Here is a 22,266-nt window from a genome sequence, read left to right on the forward strand (position 1 = left end):
TTTTACTATAAATAAAAAAGATTTTTTTTTTACTTCATTTTACCAGTGTCGTTAAGTACAATATGTGTCGGAAAAACACTCTCAGAATGGCCTGGATAAGTCAAAGCGTTTTAAAGTTATCAGCACTTAAAATGACACTGGTCAGATTTGCAAAAAATGGCCAAGTCCATAAGGTGAAATAGGGCCGAGTCCTTAAGGGGTTAAGGTTAGCTGACATGGTCCCGGTCCCAAATTCATGAGTCCTAAGTCTTCATTCTCACTACTCTGTTTCCCACATTACTGTACTGAATTTTAAATGTAAAATGGAGGGTGACGCTTTGAGCAATTCATCCAAAAGAAATCACCAAAACTTTGGAACCTTTTTTTGGAAGATTTTTTGTGTGAAATTTTTGATGAATTCAGAATTCAATCTGTAGAATTGAGTTACTTGTGGACAGGTGTGAGGATGTTTTTGGAAGAAATCTGTCATGTTTTTCTAATCTTTGACAACTTCCTTGAGTGAACACTGATAAGCAACATTGTAAAAGACTATTTTATGAAATAATTAATCTGTGTGATTTTGGGAACCGGCTGCTAATTCTCAGTAGTTCAGGTTTAGACTGAGCCCCAGGAGACCTGTAAGGCAATAACAAATTAATATTTTCCCATAGGCCCCTTCCATTCTTGCTAAGTATAAGTAGAGGTACCTGCAATCAATCCACGGCACATGCTATATAAAATGTCCAAGAGTCTACTACACATCATTAGATGGGACACGCAGGATATCATCATTCATGGTAATGCTATGACTTTGGAAAATAGGATTTAAGTTTATTAAAATTAATATATTTTTTGAGGACCATGGAAATGCACATTGCAAGTAGAATTAGGATTTTTTTTATATTGAACATATAAATTGTTGTGTATAGATGTGTAATACCCAAGAATAGTATTACCATTCCTTCACCCTGCTACTGTCTCTTATTATCTAACATAAATGCCATATGTGTATTTATTTCCAGGTCCTTTACACTGTGCATTTGTATTATTGTTATGGAACTGTTTTGTACATGTAATATGCCTGGTTCACCAGCAGGTGTCAGTGTCTATGTGGCAGAGCTATTTTTAGATAGAATAGAACTTACCATTCCACCACCCAGAGGTAGCAGCAAGAGGAAAGTGTTATGTAGCTGCAGCAGGAGTCTCCAAAGGGAAGTAGCTCATAGAGCCCCCTGACTCCTTGCTCATTTACTTTCTGAGTGTCAGGAGGGGGAAAACAGCCGAAGGCACCCCAATCCAGGGATACCAGAACCAACCAAAAGTCCAGTCACCAGACCCAAGCAGAGTCTAGTACAGTAGAGAGAAAGTAAGCAGAGTTATCAAGCATGCCTGTAAGCCCAGCAGAGAAAGAGAGAAAGCACAGTTACCAAGTTTGTCTGCCAGTTTATGCCAAAACCTGCTGGAACCAAAAGAAAGCCTGAATGTAAGAAAAGCCTGAATATTGTCCGGATGCAAGTTCACCGAAGTAAAACTGTCGAACTTTATCAAGGTCTGGACTCAATATTTATTCTCACCTCTACCATTAACTCTCCCCACTTATTGCTTTGGAGCCTAACCCTGGGGAGTGACAGTATCCAGGTAGGAGCACATTGACACACACAAAGACTATTAAGGGCCGCTCCACACCAATCGGCAGTCTACTAAACCTGGGACACGATCGGCCCTGGGGGGGGGGGCGCGTTGCAGATGTCTTAGGGATGTCTTCCATGACGGCTTCTTAATGTTACCCTTCACCTCACCTATTGTCTCTTGTACATATTTGGATGTGGACTGTGATATACTCATGACTACAATGGGCTCAACACTGTTGGATTTGGTTGGATTTACTTTGGAATGTATTGCTTTTATTGAGATACATAGCTGCTTTTTTCCATTCTCAAAAAATCTACACACACATTCTGCACAGTTTTTGTCTTTTTTTACTGTGGCATTTTCTGAGTCTGGCAGTTTTCCATATGAATTTCTATAGGCTTTAAAAATACCAATTATTATTATTTATTTTTTTTATGTTACACAATGAAAAACGCCACCAAAATAATAGTAAAAGTCAGGATAAAAAAAAAAAAAAAAAAAAAAAAAAAAAAAGAACTGTATGTGGGAGTCCAGTCCTAAAGCTTCCTTTTTAGCATGTATTTGAATGTCACTGATAAAATTATCATTAGTATTTTTATTATTAGTTAAAATCAGATGGATCCTGTAGGCCTGTATCCAGTTCTCCGGAGATTAAAGGATTTTAGCAGTAGACTAGAAAGGAAATATTATTTAATTGTCTACTTTAAAGGGAATCTATCACCAGAATGTGCAGTGTAATCTGCTGGCAGCATGTTGTAGAGCATGAGGAAATGAACAGATTGATCTATGTTTTTTTGGGAAAACATTCAGTATAAGGCAGGCATGTCCAAAGTGCGGCCCTTAAGCTGTTGCAAAACTACATCTCCCAGCATGCCCTAATAGCTGTAAGCTATCCAGGCATGCTGGGAGTTGCAGTTTTGCAACAGCTGGAGGGCCGCACTTTGGACATGCCTGGTATAAGGGCATGATCACATATGAGTTGGAGGCTCCATTTGGGGGTTTTGGAGCAGATCAACTTAAAGAACTGAAGAGTATGTCTGATATAATTGTGAGAAAAGCTGATAAGGGGGGGAGCAGTGGTCATCCTGGACAGACCCGTGTATGCCGCACAAAATGAGCTTATGCTCTCTGATTCGGCCACCTATACCAGGTTGACACAGGATCCCACCGCTCCTTTCCAAACCCTTTTGAGGAGTATCTTGGAGGAGGGACTGGATAGTGGCTACTTGGACCAAAAACAATTTGATTATATTTTTGTCTCTTATCCAGTGGTCCCCATCTTCCATTCCCTCCCCAAGATACATAAAGAGGGATTCCCTCCCCCCATGCGCCCTATAGTTTTGGGTATTGGGTCTTTTTCGGAAAATTTGTCATCCTGGGTGGACAGCATGTTGCAACCACTAGTGCAGTGTATTCCTGGTTTTTTGCGGGATACTGCCTCAGTCTTGCAGGCTTTTCATTCCTTCCAGTGGTCCTTTCTTGGATTTCGGCTGATGTTGCTTCCCTATACACGGCCATCCCCCAGGATCTTGCCATTATCTCTTTGGGTTGTTTTTTGAGTCTTTATTCTAATTTCTCATTACCCTTTAGAGATTTCCTCTGCAAAGTTGTATTATTTCTTATGCAACACAATTATTTTATGTTTAATGGGAGATTTTTTCTCCAATGCAGAGGAGTCTCTATGGGGGCCCGTTTCTCACCATCGCTTGCAAACATTTATATGGCATGGTGGGAACATCATTTTCTTTTCTCTGATTCCAACCCATGGAGTGGATCCGTCCGGTGGTACGGTCGGTACATCGATGACCTGCTCTTTGTTTGGTCGGGCGATGTGGCGGCCGTACCATCATTCGGATCCTTCCTCAATGCTAACAACTGTAATTTACGTTTTTCTTTAAACTCTCATAAGACCCTAATATCCTTTTTGGATTTGTGTTTGGTGGGGGACGTGGGGGGTGGCCGAGTACACAGTCGTACGCACAAAAAGGAAACCGCAGGAAATACCATCCTACATGCGGGATCCTGTCATCCTGCACACACTGTCCATAATATCCCTAGGGGCGAATACATTCGCGCTTTGCGCAATTGTTCCTCTAGTGAAACTTGCATTGAAGAAATGAATACTGTCACCACTCGTCTCCTAGCCAGAAATTATCCCAGCAGACTTTTAAACCGATCAAAGAATATGGTTTCTACCATGTCTCGGGATAATTTAATCTTTCCCAACAAAACGCCCAGGCTTGGTCATAAAGAGAAGCAAGTTACTTTTTCCACGAGTTATAGCTGTGAATATTCACAAATATGTAATATTGTCAAAAGACATCTTCATCTTCTCAAATATGACCAAGCGTGGGGTGACGTTGTGAAAAGCGGTGTTGCCTGACGTGCTGTTACTTTAGCAAATATGGTGAGCCCCTCTCTATACCAGGATAAACCTGGCTCCCAGCCCACTTGGCTGAGAAACATAGGTAATTTTAAATGTGGGCATAAAAGATGTACATGTTGCTCATATATGAGGATGGGCTCGCATATTGTGTCTACAAGTAACCACACCACTCATACTATTCAGCAATACATCAACTGCACCACCACATATGTGGTATACTGCATAACATGCTCTCTGTGTAATTTACAGTACGTCGGGTGCACATCCAACTGTTTGAAAATTCGAATTTGCCGTCTCATCTCTGACGTACCTCATGCTAAAATAAAAAATGTCTCTGCCGCTAGTCTGCATTTTGCTGCGGTCCATGATGGTAATACAGACAGCATGTCAGTGCAAGGAGTGGAAAGGGTTAACAGACCAAACAGAGGCAGTGATCACAAGAAAAAGTTGCTCAATCGTGAGTGCTTTTGGATTTTCAAATTAGGCTCACGGATACCATCAGGACTGAACAGGCGTCATGATACAATTCTACATTACTAATATGTTTACTCCTCTTCTTTTTTTATCATTGCAATTTGTAAATTTTATCTTATTTTTCTATGTCTTTTGGCATGTTGTAATTACTATGCATTTTATCTGTGAAGGATGTCATCAGGAGGTGTGTCCTGTACCTGATTGTGATCACCTGTGTTTGGTGGTTCACTATTTAGTCTCGACCTCACTTCCCACTGATGCACATCATGACTAAGGATCCGCATCTACAGTGATCCGAAACCGGTCGATTTTCTGCATTGCTGTATGTTGGTTTTTATCTGCACGGGATTGAATAAAGCCTCAAGTATTTTTCAGTGAAGCTGGACCATCTTTCTTTCTTTTGAGATCAACTTAAAGCGGTTCACTGGAAATTTAGAAAATGAAAACACTTAAATATTACTTTAGTATAAATATATTCCTAAATACATTTCATTAGCTATAATGGTTAATTTTGTCTAGGGAGCAATCATTAGGAGAAATAAAATGGCTGCCATCCTATTAGTGCACACAAAACCTGTCCTAATCACACAGGAGGACAAGTTACTTTACAACACTGAGCTGCCTCATCCTCCTCTCTGTTCTACCTGTCAGGGATTATGATCCTGAATACAGATCAGATCTTCAGCTGAATCTCTGTTGGAATGGAGTTCATGAGGAGACATGAAGTACAGAGAGGATGGACAGGACAGACTAGGGTAATGTGGGGCTGTGGTAATAGAGATTGCATACAAGTACTGCTGATCATTATCCACACCCCCACATTCTCTCTGTACTTCATGTCTCCTCACGGACTCCATTCCTACAGAGATTCATCTGAAAATCATATTAAACTGTATTTAGGATCATAATCCCTGACAAGTAAGAGAGGAAGATGGCACAGCTCTGTAACTTGTCTTCCTCTGTGATTAGGACAGGTTATGTGTGGACTAATAGGACGGCGGCCATTTTTTTTTTCCTAATGATTGCTCCCTGGACAAACCGAGCCATTATAACTAATAAAAGTTATTTGGTAATTTATTTATAAAGAGGTAAAATTTAAGTATTTTCATTTTCTTACTTCCCGGAGAAGAAGACAGGAAGAAGACAGGATTCCAAACTGAAACTGAATGGACTTCATTGTAGTCAACTGATTTTTTTTAGCTCCAATTGGGTCAGTTATGTGCCCTATTTGGCACTTCTCTTCAATAAGCGGTGATGTGAACCTAGCCTAATTTATGTTTTGTTTATTAAAATTCCTGCTTATTCTGGACTTTGAAGTGAAGAAGGTGAAGAAGGCCCTATTAATGATTGAAAGCTGTCATTCTATGTCTCGGCATACAGGCGTAGCTGTTTGTCGCAAAGATTGGTTTTGCATGTAGTGATTTCTTTTTCCTTTTTATTTTATTTATTTATTTATTTTTAATTAATGGTGGCTTCACACAGTATGTGTGGAACCAGCCTAAAACTTAGTAGAGGCAGTCATAATAATGGCACATGTGGTTGGACTGTGTTTATAAAGAATTCTGGAAAGAAATCAGGCAAATTTTGCATAACGTTACACAAACATATCATTAGACCCTTGTGGATATCTGCTTAGTGTTGACGTCAGAGAGTAGAAAATGACTTTCCTAAGAATTTGCAGTTAACTTTTATGAACATGAAAGTACAACTGGCAAAACATCAGAAATTGTAATGGTTTGGAAAACTTCAGTTTTGGGATAGTTTTTAGGATTTGTATCACACAAATCAATACAAGTAGCATCTACGATTTTCCATATCAGAATACAGGATGATGAGAGGATGGAGGATCACATGACCATGTCCTGTTGGACTAACCCATAATGTATGCCAACTAGCTGTATACAGTATAAGACCCCAACCAGGATCTGCCATGTTTTACTAGGCTCGTACATTGGAGGGATAGCACATCTGAGGAGAGATAGATGGAGAGATATCCTAAAACACAGAATACACGTATTTTAGGCACAGAGATTTTCTTTCCCAGTGAGGAGAAGACAATAGCTAGCTAGATTTATCATTATTTTACACAGAGATTTTATGTTTTACAGACAGGAGTCAGTGTGTCACTAAGTAGATTAGGCTGCCCCTGGCACGCTGTCATCCAGTAGGGATGAGCGAACCCGAACTGTATAGTTCGGGTTCGTACCGAATTTTGGGGTGTCCGTGACACGGACCCGAACCCGAACATTTTCGTTAAAGTCCGGGTTCGGGTTCGGTGTTCGTCGCTTTCTTGGCGCTTTTTGAAAGGCTGCAAAGCAGCCAATCAACAAGCGTCATACTACTTGCCCCAAGAGGCCATCACAGCCATGCCTACTATTGGCATGGCTGTGATTGGCCAGTGCAGCATGTGACCCAGCCTCTATTTAAGCTAGAGTCACGTAGCGCCGCCCGTCACTCTGCTCTGATCAGTGTAGGGAGAGGTTGCAGCTGCGACTGTTAGGGAGAGATTAGGCAGTGATTAACTCCTCCAAAACACTTAAGTCAGTGATCGATCTACAGCTGTGGATCATTGAACTGCTGCTATTCAATTGCTCACTGTTTTTAGGCTGCCCAGAGTGTTTTTCAGCCACTTTTTTCTGGGGTGATCGGTGGCCATTTTCTGTCTTGTGGTGCGCCAGCACAAGCTGCCACCAAGTACATTTAACCATCAATAGTGTGGTCATTTTTTGGCTATATCCTACATCAGGGGGAAGCTGTCACCAAGTGCATTTAACCATCAATAGTGTGGTTATTTTTTGGCTATATCCTACATCAGGGACAAGCTGTCACCAAGTGCATTTAACCATCAATAGTGTGGTTATTTTTTGGCTATATCCTACATCAGGGGCAAGCTGTCACCAAGTGCATTTAATCATCAATAGTGTGGTTATTTTTTTGGCTATATCCTACATCAGGGGCAAGCTGTCACCAAGTGCATTTAACCATCAATAGTGTGGTTATTTTTGGGCTATATCCTACATCAGGGGCTTAGCTGTGCTTGCTATTTTATTGAGGGGTGAAATACAATTGCCAAAATAGCAGTACCCTAAATCTGGTGTTTCAGCTGTGGCTAGCCAATTGTAATACTGTCTGCTGTCTGGCAAAGGATATATTTTTGTTCAGGGTTAAAATACAATTCCCAACTTAGCAATTTCCTAAATTAGTGGTTTCTGCTGTATCAGGGCTACTTTAAATCTATCCCTAAAAGGGTATATTAGATTCAAGGTGCTGATAGGGTCATTCTCAATAACTTCACACACACGCTACCGTGCATTTCCAAGTTTAATTCTGTCCGTAAACATATACCTGTAATCCAGCGCCTAAATACTAGGCCTCAAATTTATAGTCAGCTAAATCTGTGGTTACTGCTGTGCCTTTATTAGTGTAATACGGTACCTAAATAGATAGCCAGATAGTGTTAGGTGTCTGTAAAAAAAGGCCTGAATTTGAATTCAATACATTGGGCCAAATAATATTTTTCTTATTGTGGTGAACGGTAACAATGAGGAAAACATCTAGTAAGGGACGCGGACGCGGACATGGTCGTGGTGGTGATAGTGGACCCTCTGGTGCTGGGAGAGGACATGGCCGTTCTGCCACAGCCACACGTCCTAGTGTACCAACTACCTCAGGTCCCAGTAGTCGCCATAATTTACAGCGATATTTGGTGGGACCCAATGCCGTTCTAAGGATGGCAAGGCCTGAGCAGGTACAGGCATTAGTCAATTGGGTGGCCGACAGTGGATCCAGCACCCACCCAGTCTTCTGCAGAAAGCGCACAGATGGAGCCTGAAAACCAAGCCCATCAGTCTGTCACATCACCCCAATGCATACCAGGGAAACTGTCTGAACCTCAAGTTATGCAGCAGGCTCTTATGCTGTTTGAAGACTCCGCTGGCAGGGTTTCCCAAGGACATCCACCTAGCCCTTCCCCAGCGGTGGAAGACATAGAATGCACTGACGCACAACCACTTATGTTTCCTGATGATGAGGACATGGGAATACCACCTCAGCACGTCTCTGATGATGACGAAACACAGGTGCCAACTGCTGCGTCTTTCTGCAGTGTGCAGACTGAACAGGAGGTCAGGGATCAAGACTGGGTGGAAGACGATGCAGGGGACGATGAGGTCCTAGACCCCACATGGAATGAAGATCGTGCCACTGACTTTCACAGTTCGGAGGAAGAGGCAGTGGTGAGACCGAGCCAACAGCGTAGCAAAAGAGGGAGCAGTGGGCAAAAGCAGAACACCCGCCGCCAAGAGACTCCGCCTGCTACTGACCGCCGCCATCTGGGACCGAGCACCCCAAAGGCAGCTTCAAGGAGTTCCCTGGCATGGCACTTCTTCAAACAATGTGCTGACGACAAGACCCGAGTGGTTTGCACGCTGTGCCTTCAGAGCCTGAAGCGAGGCATTAACGTTCTGAACCTTAGCACAACCTGCATGACCAGGCACCTGCATGCAAAGCATGAACTGCAGTGGAGTAAACACCTTAAAAACAAGGAAGTCACTCAGGCTCCCCCTGCTACCTCTTCTGCTGCTGCCGCCTCGGCATCTTCTGCTGCCGCCGCCTCGGCCTCTTCCTCCGCCTCTGGAGGAACGTTGGCACCTGCCGCCCAGCAAACAGAGGATGTACCACCAACACCACCAACTCCGTCACCAAGCATCTCAACCATGTCACACGCCAGCGTTCAGCTCTCCATCTCACAAACATTTGAGAGAAAGCGTAAATTCCCACCTAGCCACCCTCGATCCCTGGCCCTGAATGCCACCATTTCTAAACTACTGGCCTATGAAATGCTGTCATTTAGGCTGGTGGACACAGACAGCTTCAAACAGCTCATGTCGCTTGCTGTCCCACAGTATGTTGTTCCCAGCCAGCACTACTTCTCCAAGAGAGCCGTGCCTTCCCTGCACAACCAAGTATCCGATAAAATCAAGTGTGCACTGCGCAACGCCATCTGTGGCAAGGTCCACCTAACCACAGATACGTGGACCAGTAAGCACGGCCAGGGACGCTATATCTCCCTAACTGCACACTGGGTAAATGTAGTGGCAGCTGGGCCCCAGGCGGAGAGCTGTTTGGCGCACGTCCTTCCACCGCCAAGGATCGCATGGCAACATTCTTTGCCTCCTGTTGCCTCCTCCTCCTCCTCCTCGGCTTCCTCCTCCTCTTCTTCCACCTGCTTATCCAGTCAGCCACACACCTTCACCACCAACTTCAGCACAGCCCGGGGTAAACGTCAGCAGGCCATTCTGAAACTCATATGTTTGGGGGACAGGCCCCACACCGCACAGGAGTTGTGGCGGGGTATAGAACAACAGACCGACAAGTGGTTGCTGCCGGTGAGCCTCAAGCCCGGCCTGGTGGTGTGCGATAATGGGCGAAATCTCGTTGCAGCTCTGGGACTAGCCGGTTTGACACACATCCCTTGCCTGGCGCATGTGCTGAATTTGGTGGTGCAGAAGTTCATTCACAACTACCCCGACATGTCAGAGCTGCTGCATAAAGTGCGGGCCGTCTGTTCGCGCTTCCGGCGTTCACATCCTGCCACTGCTCGCCTGTCTGCGCTACAGCGTAACTTCGGCCTTCCCGCTCACCGCCTCATATGCGATGTGCCCACCAGGTGGAACTCCACCTTGCACATGCTGGACAGACTGTGCGAGCAGCAGCAGGCCATAGTGGAGTTTCAGCTGCAGCACGCACGGATCAGTCGCACTGCGGAACAGCACCACTTCACCACCAATGACTGGGCCTCCATGCGAGACCTGTGTGCCCTGTTGCGCTGTTTCGAGTACTCCACCAACATGGCCAGTGGCGATGACGCCGTTATCAGCGTTACAATACCACTTCTATGTCTCCTTGAGAAAACACTTAGGGCGATGATGGAAGAGGAGGTGGCCCAGGAGGAGGAGGAGGAGGAGGAAGAGGGGTCATTTTTAGCACTTTCAGGCCAGTCTTTTCGAAGTGACTCAGAGGGAGGTTTTTTGCAACAGCAGAGGCCAGGTACAAATGTGGCCAGCCAAGGCCCACTAATGGAGGACGAGGAGGAGGTGGAGGAGGATGAGGATGAAGCATGGTCACAGCGGGGTGGCACTTAATCACTGGTGCGTGGCTGGGGGAAACGCAGGACGATGACGATACGCCTCCCACAGAGGACAGCTTGTCCTTACCTCTGGGCAGCCTGGCACACATGAGCGACTACATGCTGCAGTGCCTGCGCAACGACAGCAGAGTTGCCCACATTTTAACGTGTGCGGACTACTGGGTTGCCACCCTGCTGGATCCACGGTACAAAGACAATGTGCCCACCTTACTTCCTGCACTGGAGCGTGATAGGAAGATGCGCGAGTACAAGCGCGCGTTGGTAGACGCGCTACTGAGAGCATTCCCAAATGTCACAGGGGAACAAGTGGAAGCCCAAGGCCAAGGCAGAGGAGGAGCAAGAGGTCGCCAAGGCAGCTGTGTCACGGCCAGCTCCTCTGAGGGCAGGGTTAGCATGGCAGAGATGTGGAAAAGTTTTGTCAACACGCCACAGCTAACTGCACCACCACCTGATACGCAACGTGTTAGCAGGAGGCAACATTTCACTAACATGGTGGAACAGTACGTGTGCACACCCCTCCACGTACTGACTGATGGTTCGGCCCCATTCAACTTCTGGGTCTCTAAATTGTCCACGTGGCCAGAGCTAGCCTTTTATGCCTTGGAGGTGCTGGCCAGCCCGGCGGCCAGCGTTTTGTCTGAACGTGTATTCAGCACGGCAGGGGGCGTCATTACAGACAAACGCAGCCGCCTGTCTACAGCCAATGTGGACAAGCTGACGTTCATAAAAATGAACCAGGCATGGATCCCACAGGACCTGTCCATCCCTTGTGCAGATTAGACATTAACTACCTCCCCTTAACCATATATTATTGTACTCCAGGGCACTTCCTCATTCAATCCTATTTTTATTTTCATTTTACCATTATATTGCGGGCAACCCAAAGTTGAATGAACCTCTCCTCTGTCTGGGTGCCGGTGCCTAAATATATGACAATGGACTGTTCCAATGTTGGGTGACGTGAAGCCTGATTCTCTGCTATGACATGAAGACTGATTCTCTGCTGACATGAAGCCAGATTCTCTGTTACGGGACCTCTCTCCTCTGCCTGGGTGCCTGGGCCTAAATATCTGACAATGGACTGTTCCGGTGTTGGGTGACGTAAAGCATGATTCTCTGCTATGACATGAAGACTAATTCTCTGCTGACATATAGCCAGATTCTCTGTTACGGGACCTCTCTCCTCTGCGTGGGTGCCTGGGCCTAAATATCTGACAATGGACTGTTCCAGTGTTGGGTGACGTAAAGCATGATTCTCTGCTATGACATGAAGACTGATTCTCTGCTGACATGAAGCCAGATTCTCTGTTACGTGACCTCTCTCCTTTGCCTGGGTGCTGGGGCCTAAATATATGACAATGGACTGTTACAGTGGTGGGTGACGTGAAGCCTGATTCTCTGCTATGACATTAAGACTGATTCTCTGCTGACATGAAGCCAGATTCTCTGTTATGGGACCTCTCTCCTCTGCCTGGGTGCCGGGGCCTAAATATCTGACAATGGACTGTTACAGTGGTGGGTGACGTGAAGCCAGATTCTCTGCTATGGGACCTCTCTCCAATTGATATTGGTTAATTGTTATTTATTTTATTTTTATTCATTTCCCTATCCACATTTGTTTGCAGGGGATTTACCTACATGTTGCTGCCTTTTGCATCCCTCTAGCCCTTTCCTGGGCTGTTTTACAGCCTTTTTAGTGCCGAAAAGTTCGGGTCCCCATTGACTTCAATGGGGTTCGGGTTCGGGACGAAGTTCGGGTCAGGTTCGGATCCCGAACCCGAACATTTCCGGGAAGTTCGGCGAATTTCTCAAACCCGAACAACCAGGTGTTCGCTCAACTCTATCATCCAGTTTATTTAAAGCTATAACAGTTACTTTATTATTAGTGTGAATGACCCCAGTTCCCAAATCTTCATCACATCATTCACAATCACAGAGTCAAACTGCATCAGGGAGGTATTATCCATTTTAGTAGGTACCAAGTCACAGTTATACAGGGAGTGCAGAATTATTAGGCAAGTTGTATTTTTGAGGATTAATTTTATTATTGAATAACAACCATGTTCTCAATGAACCCAAAAAACTCATTAATATCAAAGCTGAATATTTTTGGAAGTAGTTTTTAGTTTGTTTTTAGTTTTAGCTATTTTAGGGGGATATCTTTGTGTGCAGGTGACTATTACTGTGCATAATTATTAGGCAACTTAACAAAAAACAAATATATACCCATTTCAATTATTTATTTTTACCAGTGAAACCAATATAACATCTCAACATTCACAAATATACATTTCTGACATTCAAAAACAAAACAAAAACAAATCAGTGACCAATATAGCCACCTTTCTTTGCAAGGACACTCAAAAGCCTGCCATCCATGGATTCTGTCAGTGTTTGGATCTGTTCACCATCAACATTGCGTGCAGCAGCAACCACAGCCTCCCAGACACTGTTCAGAGAGGTGTACTGTTTTCCCTCCTTGTAAATCTCACATTTGATGATGGACCACAGGTTCTCAATGGGGTTCAGATCAGGTGAACAAGGAGGCCATGTCATTAGATTTTCTTCTTTTATACCCTTTCTTGCCAGCCACGCTGTGGAGTACTTGGACGCGTGTGATGGAGCATTGTCCTGCATGAAAATCATGTTTTTCTTGAAGGATGCAGACTTCTTCCTGTACCACTGCTTGAAGAAGGTGTCTTCCAGAAACTGGCAGTAGGACTGGGAGTTGAGCTTGACTCCATCCTCAACCCGAAAAGGCCCCACAAGCTCATCTTTGATGATACCAGCCCAAACCAGTACTCCACCTCCACCTTGCTGGCGTCTGAGTCGGACTGGAGCTCTCTGCCCTTTACCAATCCAGCCACGGGCCCATCCATCTGGCCCATCAAGACTCACTCTCATTTCATCAGTCCATAAAACCTTAGAAAAATCAGTCTTGAGATATTTCTTGGCCCAGTCTTGACGTTTCAGCTTGTGTGTCTTGTTCAGTGGTGGTCGTCTTTCAGCCTTTCTTACCTTGGCCATGTCTCTGAGTATTGCACACCTTGTGCTTTTGGGCACTCCAGTGATGTTGCAGCTCTGAAATATGGCCAAACTGGTGGCAAGTGGCATCTTGGCAGCTGCACGCTTGACTTTTCTCAGTTCATGGGCAGTTATTTTGCGCCTTGGTTTTTCCACACGCTTCTTGCGACCCTGTTGACTATTTTGAATGAAATGCTTGATTGTTCGATGATCACGCTTCAGAAGCTTTGCAATTTTAAGAGTGCTGCATCCCTCTGCAAGATATCTCACTATTTTTGACTTTTCTGAGCCTGTCAAGTCCTTCTTTTGACCCATTTTGCCAAAGGAAAGGAAGTTGCCTAATAATTATGCACACCTGATATAGGGTGTTGATGTCATTAGACCACACCCCTTCTCATTACAGAGATGCACATCACCTAATATGCTTAATTGGTAGTAGGCTTTCGAGCCTATACAGCTTGGAGTAAGACAACATGCATAAAGAGGATGATGTGGTCAAAATACTCATTTGCCTAATAATTCTGCACTCCCTGTATGTTCAACAATTACAGTGGATTTTAGACCTTTTTAATTTTAATTTATTTTATTTTATTATCAAAGCACCTCTGAAGTATTCATTATGTGCATCAAAAGTGGACACTGTCTGTGCCACTGCTACATACACTACCACACCAACACAGCCACACATCTCCTACCTTGTCCATCATGTTTCATAAGGTGATTCTGCTGCCACTACAAGTAGCCCAACACAGCTACACATCTCATGACTAACCATATTCCATAAGGTCCTCCTGCCGCTTCCACTACCCTTACACAACTGCCTATCTCCACCTTGTTCATCATGTTTCATACAGTAATGCTGCTGCCGCTACTACAACTACATACCTCCTGCCTTGTTTATCATGTTCTATATGGTCATGCTGCCACTACTACTACACCTACACAACTGCACATCTCTGTCTTGTCCATTAGGTTCCATACTGTACTGCTGCTGCTGGGAACACTACCCTGCTCAGTATAACAAACCTGTAACTGCTCTTCAAAAGGGATACTGTTTTGACAGCTTTTGTGAAAAGTCATTGCTTCTTCAATTTCTGGTACTGTTATTTTGGACTGTTATTAAAAACTACAAGCTGTTGCTCCTTCTGATACCACCATTTCCATATAAACACCGATGAGAGATGAAAGAAAAAACAAATTCTCACAATTGTGAGTTTTATTTTTAAGGCGTGTAACTCTTCAGAAAGACTCATGGACTTATCAGGAATGAACATCTTCCCCCATATTAGTGCAAGGAAGTCGTTGGGGACCCAGGAGTGCAGCTTTTCTGGGTAAAGCCGCCTCAGATGCCACAATTGAGGGGCTGCGATCAGTGTGATTACGAATTTAGTGTTGGGCGCGAATATTCGAATTGCGAATATTGCCACTTCAAGAATTAGCGAATATGTAGAATATAGTGCAATATACAGTGGCAAGAAAAAGTATGTGAACCCTTTGGAATGATCTGGATTTCTGCACAAGTTGGTCATAAAATGTGATCTGATCTTCATCTCAGTCACAACAATAGACAATCACAGTCTGCTTAAACTAATAACACACAAAGAATTAAATGTTACCATGTTTTTATTGAACACACCATGTAACCATTCACTGTGCAGGTGGAAAAAGTATGTGACCCTACAAACCAGTTCTTGGATTTAATAAGTGGTTGAACCTCCTTTGGCAGTAATAACTTCAACCAAACGTTTCCTGTGGTTGCAGATCAGACGTGCACAACGGTCAGGAGTAATTTTTGACCATTCCTCTTTACAGAACTGTTTCAGTTCAGCAATATTCTTGGGATGTCTGGTGTGAATCGCTTTCTTCAGGTCATGCCACAGCATCTCAATCGGGTTGAGGTCAGGACTCTGACTGGGACACTCCAGAAGGTGTATTTTCTTCTGTTTAAGCCATTCTGTTGTTGATTTACTTCTATGCTTTGGGTCGTTGTCCTGTTGCAACTCTCATCTTCTGTTGAGCTTCAGCTGGTGGACAGATGGCCTTAAGTTCTCCTGCAAAATGTCTTGATAAACTTGAGAATTAATTTTTCCTTCAATGATAGCAATCTGTCCAGGCCCTGACACAGCAAAGCAGCCCCAAACCATGATGCCACCACCACCATACTTCACAGTTGGGATGATGTTTTGATGTTGGTGTGCTGTGCCTCTTTTTTTCCACACATAGTGTTGTGTGTTTCTTCCAAACAACTCAACTTTGGTTTCATCTGTTCACAGAATATTTTGCCAATACTGCTGTGGAACATCCAGGTGCTCTTGTGCAAACTGTAAACGTGCAGCAATGTTTTTTTTTGAACAGCACTGGCTTCCTCTGTGGTATCCTCCCATGAAATCCATTCTTGTTTAGTGTTTTATGTATCGTAGATTCGCTAACAGGGATGTTAGCATATGCCAGAGACTTTTGTCAGTCTTTAGCTGACACTCTAGGATTCTTCTTCACCTCATTGAGCAGTCTGCGCTGTGCTCTTGCAGTCATCTTTACAGGATGGCCTCTCCTAGGGAGAGTAGCAGCAGTGCTGAACTTTCTCCATTTATAGACAATTTGTCTTACCGTGGACTGATGAACAGCAAGGCTTTTGGAGATACTTTTATAACCCTTTCCAGCTTTATGCAAGTCCACAATTCTTAATCGTAGGTCTTCTGAGAGCTCTTTTGTGCGAGGCATCATTCACATCAGGCAATGCTTCTTGTGAAAAACAAACCCAGAACTGGTGTGTGTTTTTTATAGGGCAGGGCAGCTGTAACCAACTCCTCCAATCTCATCTCATTGATTGAACTCCAGTTGGCTGACACCTCACTCTAATTAGCTATAGGAGATGTCATTAGTCTAGGGGTTCACATACTTTTTCCACCTGCACTGTGAATGTTTACATGGTGTGTTCAATAAAAACATGGTAACATTTAATTCATTGTGTGTTATTAGTTTAAGCAGAATGTGATTGTCTATTGTTGTGACTTAGATGAAGATCAAATCACATTTGATGACCAATTTGTGCAGAAATCCATATCATTCCAAAGGGTTCACATACTTTTTCTTGCAACTGTATACGTATTAGCAAATATTATAGATTTTTTTTTCATCTGAACCCTTCATCCCTACCTGCTTCTTGCTTCTGGGCCAATGAGAAGGCAGCAATGTCTTTGTCTGAGCTTAGCAACATCCCTAGCAACCAATAGGAAAGTTGCCAACTCTTTACTATATAAGATCCTTTTTTTTTTCCAGAGTATATGACTTTTTTTGGCAATCAGGGCAGTTTCAATGTTATTCAGGTTAAGTTTCAGAAACACCACTCATCTTTAGAAGTAAGAGTAATAAGTATGACGCATATAAATGAGGTGGTGTAGAGTAGTGTTGAGTGCGAATATTTGAATCGTGAATTTTAATCGCGAATATCGCCACAGAGAATTTGCAAATATTTAGAATATAGTGCTATATATTCGTATTTGCAAATAGTGTTAAATATTCTAATCGCTAATTTATTCTGAATATATTACATTGTCGATTTTCGCAATCAAGTAAACAATGACTGGAGATCACGAATTCTCGAATTTGCGAATTTATGGCAAATATTCGGCCACAAATTAGCAAAATATCACAAATTAAAATATTGCCTATGCCGCTCATCACTAGTGTAGAGAGATTATGAATTTTAGTTATTCAGTTCTGTCTTCCTTTTCTTTTTTTATGTACTTTTTGTATGAAAAGACAAACAATCTGACTATCGTATATTACACATGCTGAGTGTTGAACAGACCTAATCTGTCGAGGCAAAAGTAAAGTCAGTATAGCGTTCCATCTCTCTAGTATTACTTAACAATGACATAATTTCTTCTTTTTTTTTTTTTTTTTATTGTAGGAGAACAATCGGACTGTGGTTTCAGAGTTTTTCCTTTTAGGATTTCAGATGAACCGGTGTTTAAGAATTTTCCTGTTCAGCCTTTTCCTTGTGGTTTACTATGTGACAATATGTGGGAACCTCCTGATCATCACCCTGGTGTCCATCAGCAAGAACCTTCACACTCCAATGTACTTCTTCATCTCACAACTGTCCATCAGTGACATCTTATTGACCACAACTATTGTCCCCAACCTGCTCCACATCCTACTGAATAATGGGGCGACCATCACTTTTATTAATTGCATTAGTCAGTTTTACTTTTTCTGTACTTCAGAAGTATTTGAGTGTTTTCTTCTCACAGTGATGTCTTATGACAGATACTTGGCCATCTGTAAACCACTTCATTATAACTCTATCATGACCAATGCATGGTGCATGAAATTGGGCATCACCTGTTGGTTGTTGGGATTTTCTGCCACTTTTATTGACACACAAATGACATTAAAGTTACAATTTTGTGGTCCAAATATTATTGATCATTTTTTCTGTGACCTTGTCCCCTTGCTAGAAATTGCCTGCTCTGATACCTACATCGTCCATCTTGGAGTCTCCTTGCTAGGCATACCAGCAGTCATCCTACCAACCATAATAATCATTATGTCTTATGTTAAAATTATTTCTGTAATTTTAAGGATCCCATCCAGTACTGGTAGACAGAAAGCCTTCTCCACCTGTAGCTCCCACCTCATTGTGGTCTCCATATTCTACTGCACCTTGTTTAGTGTTTATGTTGTCCCAACTAAAGGACAGTCATCAACCATCAGTAAAATCCTGTCCCTGCTGTATACTGTATTTACCCCATTAATCAACCCCATTATATATAGTCTGAGGAATATAGAGATTATGAAAGCGCTGCAAGAAACATTTCATAAATATGTCTTTCGTGGCAATTGTCCATGAATCAATATGTTTTGGTTGCACCTACAAACACAGTAGTCCTCACATGGCTCCCTACTTAAGGATGGCATAAAGAAGCAGGTGGACACAGTAATGGAACTGTCACAGTTGTTATGCAAGCGGGTGTGGACCCACTGTGCCACTGACTGGCTATACTCTGGAGGGGCGTGATTAAGCAACTACCTGGTCTTCACTAGAGCCTCTGATGGTGAGGATAGGCTTGAGCCATTAGGGTAGTTACCAGGTGCCACTCCAGAGCAGTCCCCGAATCAGTGGCAGCTGACCAGGGAGTCAATGATACCAGTGCAAGCACTGAAGGGAAGTATGTGGTCAGGAAGTCCGAAGTCAGTGCAGGCAGCGATCAATCAAAGTCTGTAAACAAAGTCTGAGGTCAGAGGCAGGTGGCAAGCAAACAAGATCCGATAAATCCTAAAGCAGCGTCCGGTACACAGAAAAGCAGAACTTCAAAAACATCTTCACACAAGTACCTATACAAGCTAGTGAGCATGAGTTGCTCAGACATCTTTCTGGGGCAGGAAGTGCCTTTGAATACTTCCTGCAATCAAGCCATAGGCTGGTGAGGCAGAGGGCGTGTACGTGTTGCCTCACAAGGGAGGAGAGACACACCCATGGAAGCCCTGACAACCAGTACAGGTCTCCAGCAGGAAGTAAAATCTGGCATGGAGCACAGATGCAACAGTTAATCTACCTGCATCAGCATGGCACATGGCAGCAGGAGGGAAAGAGGGAGCCCGGTGGCCGTCCCCGTGGGTAGGGGCAGCAGCGTCGGTAGTTCACTGTGTCACAGGTTGCCTTACGTACTCACTTTAGTAGCTCTCTGGCATACTGGCTGTGGTGGATTCCATGTAGGCTGGTTGCCAGGGGCTACATGTAGTTGTAGCAGTCTATGTGTGAACTGCTCCTTGTGTATGCATGCTCCCCACCTGGGTCCTGGTGGGGTTAATAGTATGGTCTGGGTGTATCTTCTAGGTGTCAGATGAAGTCGTTATCCTGTTCTTTATACACCTGTGAGCTGTGGGTTTGAGGGTCAGAATGTCTCCAGGTTTTCTGTATGTAGGAGCTATGCACCTGACCTGGGGATATTTCATCTGTCCTGTCTGTGAGGCCACATAGTGAGACATCAAGGTCACTTTGTCTAGTTCTGTGTTTTGTGGTGCAGCTGTCTGCTCACCCATGGACTAACTCGGCACGGGGAACAGGCATCTGCTAGTCCGGTTTTATGCCTTTGGTGAGAGGGCTCCTAGGTTCTCTGGAGGGAGGATATCTAGTCTATGTGGCAGCTCTACCTGTGACCGCCAGATGTCGTTCCACAGGGGGTCCAGGCATCTTCTTGTCTGCCTGTGTGGACAGCTCTGCCCATAACCGCCATGCATCCGTTTCACATGGAATCCAGGCATCTGCTTGTATTCTGGTTCCCGTTTGTCTTGTCTGTACTGTGTTCTGTGCAGTTTTGTTTGGGTTCCAGTTCATGTGCCTAGGTTCCAGTCCTTATGTTTGTGTGGACCGCTGGAGTTTCTGCAGGTAAGCGGCCAAATGCATCCTGGAGGTGCAACCAGTGAGCCTCGGTTAAGTTCATCCCCACCATCAGGGGCTCTGTGAAGAACGGGGCTCACTAAGTCTTTGCCCTCTGGGTTTGGCCCTAAAGTCAAACCGGTTCACTTGGTCCAGAGGTATTACCTGCCACTATACCCTTACATGCTGGTCCAGCTTACTGTCATTTCCTGATTCTCTGTAAATAAAGTATTTGTGTTGGTCTTTGCCTTGTCTGATTGCATACCTTGTGTTTGTTTGCCTGACATATGTTTTAGAGGTCCTCGCTAGAACATGACATGAACAATGGTTTTTACTGATCCTATGTGGAGCAACAGGCTTCACAGTTAGTGTACACATAAGAGGCAACTGGATTACAGATTAGGGCGCATTCGCACCAGCGGTTTCATTTCCGTTATGAGACAGATACGTTTTTTCCTTAACAGATCAATTTTTATAACGGAAAAAAATGGAAGCTATGTGTTCAGTTTATTTTAACAATTTTATTAGAAATTTGCGTTTTAATAACGGATCTGTTCTTTCCTCTACTTTCCATTAGAATCCGTAATTTTATTTAAATATCAATTCAGTTTTTTACTAATTCATTAAGATTTTTATTAGTGTTGTTTTTTATATAATATTCAGCATTTCACCTTTTTTTTACTAGCTGTGTGGTGGAGCTGTGTTTTCCTGACTGAAGTCATGTTGCTAGCTCACCTTCTTTTTTATTTGTTTTATGGAATTCTGCAGCGCTGATGGAGTAGGAGATGTAGACGGGTGCAGAGGCGCTTAGTATTGGCATGGCTGTGATTGGCCAGCGCAGCACGTGACCCTGCATGCATTAATGCCGGATCACTGCTCTAACTAGTGTAAGGACAGGACGCTGTTCCAGGGAGAGTCTCCTTTGCTCCAGTGACAGAGAAATACAATACATAATCATGCTTTTTAGTCTGTGGGTGACCTGTAGGCATTTTTGGTCGGTGCAATATAACTCCTTTGCACCAGTGACACGGAAATACAATAGTTAATCAAGCTGTTAATTCTATAGGTAACCTAAAGCCATTTTTGGGATTAAAAATTCCGCAATTACATCCATAATTGAAGAGTTAATCAGTCTGTTAATTGTGTCATAAAGCTATTTTTGGTGTTCAAAACTTAGGAATTTTAGTGAACAGCAAACTAATCTGTAGAAACCAGTGTCAGGCAGCTGCTGCCAAGGCCAATTAGATAATGGGTTTTATCAAAAGGGGCATAGATGCCCATGATGAGAACATAGTCCTACTACTTTACACATCACTAGTCAGACCACACATGGAGTACTGTGTACAGCTCTGGGCTCCTGTGAACAAGGCAGACATAGCAGAGCTGGAGAGAGTTCAGAGGAGGGCAACTAAAGTAATAACTGGAATGGGGCAACTACAGTACCCTGAAAGATTATCAACATTAGGATTATTCACTTTAGAAAAAGATGACTGAGGGGAGATCTAATTACTATAAATATATATATATATATATATATATATATATATGTATATATATTAGGGATCAGTACAGAGATCTATCCCATCATCTATTTATCCCCAGGACTGTGACGAGGGGACATCCTCTGCGTCTGGAGGAAAGAAGATTTGTACACAAACATAGAAGAGGACTCTTTACGGTAAGAGCAGTGAGACTATGGAACTCTCTGCCCGAGGAGGTGGTGATGGGGAGTACAATAAAGGAATCCAAGAGGGGCCTGGATGTATTTCTGGAGCGTAATAATATTACAGGCTATAGCTACTAGAGAGGGGTCGTTGATCCAGGGAGTTATTCTGATGCCTGATTGGAGTCTGGAAGGGATTTTTTTCCCCTAAATTGAGGAAAATTGGCTTCTGCCTCACAGTTTTTTTTTTGCTTGCCTTCCTCTGGATCAAATTACAGGATGACAGGCCGAACTGGATGGACAGAGGGCTTTTTCAGCCTTATGTACTATGTTACTATGTTACTAAAAGACCTCCTTTGCATCAATCATACTGTAAAAATGTAGTTAATTAGTCTGTGGAATTCAATCCGAATTTCAGGAAAAATTTGATTCACACCGAAGCCTAATTTCCTCGTGCTTCGTGTCAACGCCCAGAATAAAATGGCTGCTGCACATGTGAGGACATGGAGAAAGGAACTCTTGTAAGGAGGGATTGCCCAGATTGACATGTATGCATGCAGCCAATCAGCAGCCAG

The 22,266-nt window shown here is 43.6% G+C and overlaps 1 protein-coding gene across 1 annotated transcript in view; it reads left to right on the forward strand.

Moving 5' to 3' along the window:
• LOC122929486 (olfactory receptor 2B2-like) overlaps positions 1–18,498 on the forward strand; it is a 37,836-nt gene extending 19,338 nt beyond the window's left edge. Inside the window, exon 5 of the mRNA XM_044283084.1 lies at positions 17,557–18,498. Coding sequence (XP_044139019.1) covers positions 17,557–18,498 — 942 coding nt within the window. The remainder of the gene's footprint in view (positions 1–17,556) is intronic.
• Positions 18,499–22,266: the final 3,768 nt, after the last annotated feature.

Source organism: Bufo gargarizans, chromosome 2 (assembly GCF_014858855.1).
Source record: "Bufo gargarizans isolate SCDJY-AF-19 chromosome 2, ASM1485885v1, whole genome shotgun sequence".
Taxonomy (NCBI): Eukaryota; Metazoa; Chordata; class Amphibia; order Anura; family Bufonidae; genus Bufo; species Bufo gargarizans.